General features: G+C 35.2%; 1 protein-coding gene across 3 annotated transcripts; it reads left to right on the top strand.

Annotated features, from left to right (window-relative positions):
- Positions 1-2,845: 2,845 nt before the first annotated feature.
- On the top strand, positions 2,846-7,619 carry LOC106754308 (disease resistance protein At4g27190). Of its 3 annotated transcripts, none has more exons than XM_014636321.2 (4): positions 2,846-2,934; positions 3,059-5,849; positions 6,066-6,341; positions 6,447-7,619. In XM_014636321.2, exons 2-4 carry the CDS (start codon positions 3,075-3,077, stop codon positions 7,248-7,250), a joined length of 3,855 nt encoding a protein of 1,284 aa, XP_014491807.1. In that variant the 5' UTR covers positions 2,846-2,934; positions 3,059-3,074; the 3' UTR covers positions 7,251-7,619. The 3 variants fall into 3 exon arrangements, with proteins under 3 accessions (XP_014491807.1, XP_022633637.1, XP_022633636.1); XM_022777916.1 differs by having other exon boundaries at positions 2,849-2,934; positions 3,056-5,849; XM_022777915.1 differs by lacking the exon at positions 2,846-2,934 and having other exon boundaries at positions 2,947-5,849.
- The last annotated feature ends 1,747 nt before the right edge of the window (positions 7,620-9,366 follow it).

Raw genomic sequence — 9,366 nt, 5'->3', positions numbered from 1 at the left:
ATATATATATATATATATATATATATATATATATATATATATATATATATATATAACTTTTCCAGTGAAACCCATGCTATTAAATTCTTTCATTCACGTGAAGCATTTATTTCATGATTTCCTTCTCCTTTCTCTCACCTCCCAATGTCATAATACACCTATACCATTTAATTTCACGCGGCCCAAGCGCACTTAATATAGATTCAAACACAATCCATACCCTTATTTTCTCTCATACATCAGGACACAAAAAAAATTGTAACTTTGCACCTCTTTTCCAATACAGTCCGAAACACATATATATTCCTTTTTATTTTAACTTTCTCTCGTGGCTCCCACCCAAGGAGTGAAAACCCTTGTCTCACATACCAACTACTCTGTACCACACGTTCCTTTCCCAGAATTAATACCATAATAGAGACATGTATAAATATCCAATCTGTTGAAAACGTATCACATGAACTACAAAACCTAACAACCTCATTTGATCCTTCCTCTAGAATAACACCTCGTTCACCTGAATCTATTCCGTTGTTATTCGTACAAGCCAAAACCCATCACTATATAACACATAACACACCGAAGTTCCATGCATACAAAACACTATTCTAACATTAGCATCAACCCAGTTTATCCATACAACATAGTACATAACATCCAACTTTAAAAGTAATAAATCACAAATCTGACCGATACCCAACAACATACATAAATATAAATATGTTAACTCCCCTTACTTGGGATCCCAGCAAGCGTCTCTTTCGTGACAACGCTTTCTATCCTTTTCTCTTTCGGTTCTTCTTCCTATCTCTGTCGCTAGTTCCTCTCCTTTCAAGGTTAAGATATCTCCTTTCTAGGTTTAGGTTTCCCTTCTTATAACTCAAGCATAAAACGATTATTATACAGAACTAAAGTTTTAGATCTAAGCTCATTAGATTTTCAGTCCATTCAATATTCTAATTTCCTTTAATAACCTATAGTACCGTTTTAATTAACACTTATACTTTCTGTGCACATGAATTAAATGCATTTATAATATATATATATATATATATATATATATATATATATAACAAAATAAAAAATTTATTTTTATTTCCTACGGGACTTACAAGCTCTTACAATGAAGTCGTGTCTCCACACTTTCGTCCCTAAGCTCTAACAGCGTTTTCCTCTTCTAGAACTGCCTCTGAACTTTAGTTTTCGCATTTCTAATTACACCTTAGTAATAAAAAAAACTTGTCTCTAAATAAATAAATTATTTTTATGATTACTAGTTACTAATAATATGTCAAAAATATAAATAAATTAAAAACCAATTTAGTAACTAAAATTAGTTAGTAATTTAGTGATTGAAATTAATTACCAATTTAGGACTGAATTAGTGAGATTTGAGTAACTAAAAATTTGGTCACTAAATCAATCATTAAATTAAAATAAAAAATTGGTCATTGATTTAGTCACCCATAATATTTTTTAGTTTCTAAATTTGATCACTATTTATCACTTTTTTAATAATAGAGTGATTGATTTAGTTATTTATCTTTTATGACTGAGAATTCAGTGACTGATCACTAATTTAAAAAAAATAAATTGGATCACTAATTTAGTCAGTGACTAATATTTTTTATAACTAAAATTTGGTCACTATTTATTATTTTTCATTTTTTAGTAGGTTAGTTTAGATACAAGTTAATGTGGGAGAAATCAATACCAAATAAATTCTACAATAATTTAGTTTATGGGAAAATTATTATTTTTATCCAAAATACTTTTTAATATTTTTTTCTAATAAAGCTGAATACAAAGTGATAATTGATAATTGATAATTAGATACATTATCGTGTTTTATAATTTATTCTACATGAAAAATCGTTAGATCTTGTAAAATATAGTAATTATAATTTTTTTTTATTCTTGTAAAATTGGTTATAAAATATTTATTGAGTATTATTTATTTTCAGAATAATAAATGTTCAAAAATTATTTTCTTTTCCGTGACAAGTATATAATTTAATTAAAAATAGATAAATTTTGAAAGTATCCAGTTAAAAAATTACATAGTGCTAAAATTTGAAAAGAAACAAAAATTTCTAAAAACATCCGAAAATAAATGGCCGGAATAATTGACCAGAATGTATCCCATAAAAAAAAAAGTAAAGAATCCATGGCTGAACGAGTTTCTCATGCACAATTGAATAATGTAGTTAGTCAGACAAAGGACTGCTAATCCTTGCTCACAATTTCTGCAACCTGAAGCAAGCTATTATAGTTGAATCCCGTTTCCAACATGAAATAATAATTAGAAAATATTTTTTTAACAAGTTTTTTTATAACTTTTTTATTATTTTATATCATAATTTATGATTGATTCAATTTAAATATATAAAATAATAAAATAGTGATTTATTATTTGTTAAAAAATTATTAAAAAAGTTATTAATATATCATTATCCTCAAAAGTCTCTGTGCACCCATATTTCCTCGTGCCATAATCACCACAATAATCGAGTTGCAAGTTTCTGCCACACATTAGAGGACACATTTCAGATTACCTTAACAACTTTTCTTTATAATAATTTTTTGACAATCATTATGTTATTGTTTATATTTGAATTTATTTTTAAGAAAATATTTAAAATAATTAATCACATACATACGTTATCAAAATATTGTAAAAAAAATTGTTAAAAAAATATTTTTTCGTTCTACAAAGTCCATTATTTGGTGGCTCTACCATCTCTCTTTTGTCTGTCCCTCCTTCTCCATAAGAAAAAGATGATAATATATGCAAACAAAAGTAACAGTATAAGAGGTGAATATTGCACGTTAATTTTTGAAAAAATAATAAGTAAGCATGTTAATTTTATTATACTGAGAGATAAACATCTTTCGGCTACTGTTATTCAGCATCCTCAGCACAGACTGAAACAGGTGAGTAGGATCCCCAATCACACACCCAGCAATAAAAATCTTTTTTTTTTTTTTTTTGAACTCTTTGACTTTACATCAGAATGTTGAAGAAAATTTAGTTTTGTTGTTCAATGGGTTTTAGCAGATAAACTCAAAGAACTATGGATACTATAGCGAGCGTGGCATCAAGCGTGGCTGCACCCCTGCTGCGAAACATCACCTACGTGTTGATGTACAGCACTTACCTGACAGAGCTGGAAACGGAGATCAAGAGGCTGCAGAGTGAGGAGAAGGAAGTGAGGCACACGGTTGAAGCCGCCAAAAGGGGCGGTGAAGAGATCGAGGACACCGTTCGTGACTGGTTCGACAGAGTGCGTGCAGCTGTGGAGCAGGGGCAGGCATTCCTTGAGGAGGAAGAGAGGGAAAGGGTAGGATGCATGGACGTGTACTCGAAGTACACCAACAGCCAGAGAGCGAGAACCTTGGTGGAGATTGTGAGGGAGGTAAGGAAAGAGACGTTTGATCGTGTTTCCTATAGGCGTGCCTTAAGATGCAATGTTGGTCCAGCTGCAAGAGAGTATGTTGCTATTCAATCGAGAACTGTGATGTTGAATGATGTTGTGAAGATGCTGAAGGATGGTGGGGTGGACATTGTTGGAGTGTATGGAGTGGCTGGCGTGGGGAAAACTGCAATGGTGAAGGAATTGGCGTGGCAGGTTGAGAAGGATGGCTTGTTTGATGTGGTGGTGATGGCCACCGTGACGAATTCGCTGGATGTGGGAAGGATCCGGAATGAGATTGCTGATGGGTTGGGGTTGAAGTTTGATGAGCTGACGGAGCTGGGGCGAGCGAGCCGGTTGCGCCAGAGGATTCGGCAGGAGCAGAGAATCCTTGTGGTGTTGGATGATCTGTGGGGGAAGCTTGATTTGACAAAGATTGGTGTGCCTTTTGGTGAGGACTACAAAGGTTGCAGATGCCAGTTGTTGGTCACATCCAGGAATCGTAATATGTTGAGTTCTAATTTTGGGTCAGGGAAGTTTTGTAGGCTTGATGTTTTGTCTGAGGATGAAAGTTGGGAGTTGTTTGAGAAAAGAGCCGGGGATGCAGTTAAGGACCCTAGCATTCAATCAGTGGCCGAAAAAGTAGCGAAGAGCTGTGGTGGATTGCCTCTTCTGATAGTCACAGTGGTGGAAGAATTGAAGAACAAGGATTTATACGCTTGGAAGGATGCGCTGGAACAGATAACAAGTTTTGAACTTGAAGGGTGTCTTTATTCTCCTTTGCGTTCTGCTATTGAGCTGAGTTACGACCATTTGGAAAGTCAGGAACTAAAAACTTTCTTCCTGCTTTTGGGTTCCATTGGAAATGGTTGTAGCACAAGAGATTTGTTGGTGTTTGGTTGGTGCCTGGGACTGCACAAACAAGTTGACTCATTGGCGGATGGGAGAAACAGACTTTACAAATTGATAGACAACCTGAGAGCTGCTTGTTTGTTACTTGATGAGGGGAAAAGAGATTCTGTCGTGACGCTTGAGGTGGTTCGACATGTCGCTAACTCTATTGCGACCAGGGTCAAACCTTTCTTTACTGTGCAGAGAAACAAGGAATTTAAGTGGCCCAGAATGGATTTCTTAGGAAGTTGTCATCATATTTTCTTAGATTGGTGTTATATCCGCGAACTTCCTGAGGTGTTAGAATGTCCCAAGTTGAAGATACTCCAAATAAATAGTCAAGGTAACTATTTGAAAATCCCTGATGATTTCTTTGTTCATATGAAAGAGTTGAAGGTGCTGAGTTTAGGAGGACTAGATTGTACTCCATCGCTCCCTCCGTCTCTCAGCCTCTTGACAGACCTCCAAGCATTGTATCTGTGTGAGTGCAAGTTGGAAGACATAGCTACTGTCGGGGAAATCACAAGTTTAGAGATTCTCAACTTGGAAAAATCTGAGCTTAAAGAGCTCCCTGCAAAAATAGGCGGATTAAGTAATCTTCGGTTGCTAGATTTGACCGATTGCCCAACACTAGGAGGAATTCCTGGCAACGTGATTTCGAGGTTGACAAGATTGGAAGAGCTTTACATGGGAAACTGTGATGTTCAAGTGGAGGCTAAGGAAAGAAAAAGCCAAAACAATGATTCGAGTCTAAGTGAGTTAAAGCATTTGAATCAAGTAACAATTTTGAATGTCCAGATAGAAGATACTTCAGTTTTTCCAAGAGACATGCTTAGCTTTGGGAGACTAGAAAGCTACAAGATTTTGATTGGAGATGGTTGGAAATGGTCTGGGGTTGAGTCTGAGAATTACAAAACTTCAAGACTTCTGAAGTTAAATTCGGGTGCAGACCCAACCATTCTAAAGGACTATGGGATAAAGATGTTGATGAATAAGGCTGAAGAGTTGTATTTAGCTGAACTGAAAGGTGTTCGAGAAGTACTCTACGAATTGAATGATGAAGGGTTTTCGCAGTTGAAGCATCTCTGCATCCTAAACTGTGCTGAAATGGAGAGCATTATTGGATCAACGGAGTGGGCTTATTGTGATCATGCCTTCCCAAACTTGGAATCATTGATCCTTCACAATCTGATTAACATGGAGAGGATATGCAGTGACCCTCTTCCAGCACAGGCCTTTAGGAATCTACAAGTTATCAAAGTAAAGGATTGTGATAGGATGGAGTTTGTTTTCTCGCATTCCATGGTTAAACACCTTTCTGAACTTGTTGAGATTGAGATTTCTGAATGCAAATCTATGACCAATATCTTATCTGGGCAAAGACAAGAGGATGCTGATGCGGGACAAACCAACAAGATCAGCCTCATCAACTTGCGTTCACTTACTCTACAATGCTTACCTTCCCTTGTTAGTTTCTCTCCTGACTCAAGTACTCAGGCTTCTGAAAACGGCAATGGTTTCTCCAGTCAACTTTTTAGTAACAAGGTACAAATACGACTTGTTCTTTATTTTCCAGACTTATAGCGGTTAATGCATTTGAAATTTTTATATTTCGACTTTTCTTTCTGATATGGATACCATTAACTTTGAAGAGAGGAGCAGTGATAATAAAAGAACATATATGAATTTTTTAATGGAACAAAGAATGTCGATCAGTTTTTTTTATAATGATAATCTAACTGGTATATATAACCTTTGCAGGTTGAATTTCCGAACCTGGAGACCCTGAAGCTGTATTCAATCAATATCCAGATGATATGGATTAATCACCATCATTCTTACTTTGAAAACTTGACCTCTTTGACAGTAGATGGATGTGAACGGTTGACATATATTTTCTCATACCCTGTGGCTGTAAAACTTGTCAAGCTTCAACATCTTTTACTTAGTTCATGCAAATTCGTAGAAAACATATTTGTGCCGGATGAAAACTTGGGTCACGTTCATCATTTTAGAAAATCCATTCACAAAGAACTGGTGAGCATTTTAAATTGGTTCAAGCTTTTCTTTAGGTTAATTCTTAGACTTATTCTTAGCATTCAATTGTGAAACCTGAAGCATTTTATTAACTCTATGATATAGGTTCCAATTTTCCCCAACCTGGAGACATTTGTGATTTCTCAGATGGATAATTTGAAGGCAATATGGCCAGACCTACTCCCTCAAAATTCGTTTTGTAAACTGAAAAAGATGGAAATCGAATCCTGCAGCAATCTCTTGAATGTGTTCCCATGTCATGTGCTAGACAAATTACAAAGCCTGGAATCACTGAATGTATGGAAGTGTATGGCATTGGAAGTTGTATATGAAATTGATGGTATAAACACAGAGCACGAAGGTAGCAGTCAAGAAGGGCTAGACATTCCACTGAGAACATTATCTTTGGGTAATTTACCAAAGCTAAAGCATCTTTGGAATAAGGATCCTCAAGGAAATATCAAATTTCAAAACCTGTTTATGGTACAAGCTTCTAAATGTCAAAGTCTAAAATATGTGTTTCCACTGTCTCTGGCCAAAGACCTTCTGCATCTCCAATTCCTTGAGATAAATGATTGTGGTGTAGAGGAAATTATTGCAAGTGATAAGGGAGGTGTAGGGGCAGCTTTTGGGTTTGTTTTCCCAAAATTAGTATCCATAAAATTTTTTAATTTGCCAGACCTTCGATGCTTTTGTGATGGAAATCACAACCTCAGATTTCCATTGTTGAATCAATTTTTTGCTGTTGAATGCCCAAGAATGGAGACTTTCTCTCGGGGAATTTTAAGGGCATCGATCCTTAGAAAAATACATTTGACTCGGGAAGGAGATCAGTGGTACTGGCAAGGTGACCTTAATACAACTATAAGAAAGCTTTTCAATAGAGGTACGCAAGTTTTAGTTGTCTGAGATGGATTGGAAAGTGAAGTTTGATGTTGATTATCTTTTCTTGCCTACTTGATGAATTATAAAGTTTAGTTCTGGTGGAGCATGTTAAGAAGTTGTGCTTTGATGAAGGGACAGAGATTATCACATAAAAAAGGCCATGCAGAAGTAAGAGACAGAACATGAGGAGAAAATTTTCTCGGTATGGCTGTTTTTGGACGTATAGGTAATATAGGTGTCACAAGAAACGGCATCACAATGACAAGAGCTAGAAAAATTAGATACCATTATTTCAGTAGTAATAGTACAGGATCATTATGCCAGCAAAAGTTTGAGATATTTCTGTTGAAAATTTCTGTACTAATCTTATATCAACATTATACATTATTTTTATGTCTTGGTATTCTTATCTTGCCTCAAAAGTTGAGGGACATCTCATTACTGGATAACAAATTGCACAATCTTAATGATGATGGCAAAGCACTTCCAGAATAAAATCTCGGAGCCTTTGCCTCACGGAATAATTTTTCCTCATTCAGCATAAGAATAACAGAGGACATCCAGGTCTGCTGGAATAAACTTAAATTTAAAAATTTATTAATAATTTCATTTGAATTTTATTTTATTACTTGGGTTTAGTAATATTTAGTTTTTGATTTTGATAGAAATAAGGTAAAAATAGGTAGTTTTGATTTTCCATTTATTTAGATGCAGTACTGTTTTATTTTGTTGATATAAGATAGAGATAAATTAAGTAGTTGTTTTAATTTTGAGCCAATTGTATTTTGTTTCTAGTTTTTATTATTTGTATTTGGACGAAGACTCTATTTGCATTTATTTAAAGGGTGTCAAGGTTCAATGAAAATATTCACAATGAATTGAAGACTTCAATTATTTGTGTCACATTTATTTTTTACAAAGTGGTATCATAGCTTTATGATCTGAGTACCGAGAGAGAAAAAGAAGAGAGGAAAGAGTCAAACACCATGAAAGAAAAAGTAAGTACTTTAAATTACAAGAAAAGCATTGATTATCAACGACTTCAATTTCGTCGGTAATGCGTTGATGACATAACTTATCGACGGATGGTGGTCGTCGGTAATGTCCGCAATGATTTAAGCTTGAAAATTGGGGTATTTTGTCACAACTTTCCCAAATTTCCCTCCCCTTTCTTCTCGTCTCAAGCTTCCCCCTTCCCTTCCCTTCCCTTTCTTCTCGTCTCAAGCTTCCCCCTTCCCTTCCCTTCCCTATTCTATTGGTGCCCTCCATTGGGTTCCCTTCTCAATAACGGTTTAAAGAGCGATTCTAGGGCAAGTGGGGGTTGGTTGGTTGATGCCAGTTCGGGGGTTCTTTGGCTGGGTTTGAGGACGACGGTTTGGGGGTTCTTCACCTAGATCCATTGAGGTCGGTTTGGTGGTTCTACGGTTGGGTTCGTTGACGCTGATTTAGGGGTTTTGTGGCTGGTTTCGTTGATGTTAGTTTTGGGGTTTTGCGGCTAGGGTTCATGATTGGATTGTGGTTGTGGCACCAGGGTTCCTGCTTCATGGATAATGTGAGAAGGGCATTCGTGAATACATCGTTTAAATGTGTATTTGTTAAATAAAAAAAAGGGAGATTGTTAAAGACAAAATCGTCTATATGAACAAACGATCTAATGTTCTGAAGTTTAATCAAATAACATTAAAACGGGTTAAAAGATTAGAAAGCAATCTAGGATAAAAACGTAAAGCCAAAATCCCCAAATAGACAAAACTAAAACCTAAACCTAATCTTAGAAAATATAGCAAAACACTTAGGTCCTAAGAATTAAAAAAACATATAAGCTAGAACAACCAGACAGTTGCTAGATGATGTCTTGTTTAAAAGTGTCTAAGAAAGAACTGAGTTAAACACTCATTGCTTAAGATACATGAACTAGGTATTTAATTATCTCGAAAAATGAAAACAAGTCAAGATAAGGTTGTCGATATGGGGAGTTAAACCTATCCTTTATATTTATGGTTTGTATGATGAACAAAAGAATGATTTTATAGTTTCTTGCATAACAAATGACATAACAATTGTTTTATTTTTATTGTGCTTGTGCTTAATATATGAATTAATTGTTTATAAGTGAGTCATACCTTAAATAGATTGAACA

This window comes from Vigna radiata, unplaced genomic scaffold (genome assembly GCF_000741045.1).
Source record: "Vigna radiata var. radiata cultivar VC1973A unplaced genomic scaffold, Vradiata_ver6 scaffold_290, whole genome shotgun sequence".
Lineage (NCBI taxonomy): Eukaryota > Viridiplantae > Streptophyta > Magnoliopsida > Fabales > Fabaceae > Vigna > Vigna radiata.
Note: the sequence above shows the minus strand (reverse complement) of the source record. Positions and strands in the feature narration are given on the sequence as shown.

Excerpts from the sequence above, each read along its gene's own strand:
- LOC106754308 (XM_014636321.2), top strand. The coding sequence starts at position 3,075 with ATGGATACTATAGCGAGCGTGGCATCAAGCGTGGCTGCACCCCTGCTG. Across the intron at positions 5,850-6,065 it reads GTCAACTTTTTAGTAACAAG|GTTGAATTTCCGAACCTGGA; the intron begins GTACAAATACGA and ends TAACCTTTGCAG. Across the intron at positions 6,342-6,446 it reads AATCCATTCACAAAGAACTG|GTTCCAATTTTCCCCAACCT; the intron begins GTGAGCATTTTA and ends TCTATGATATAG.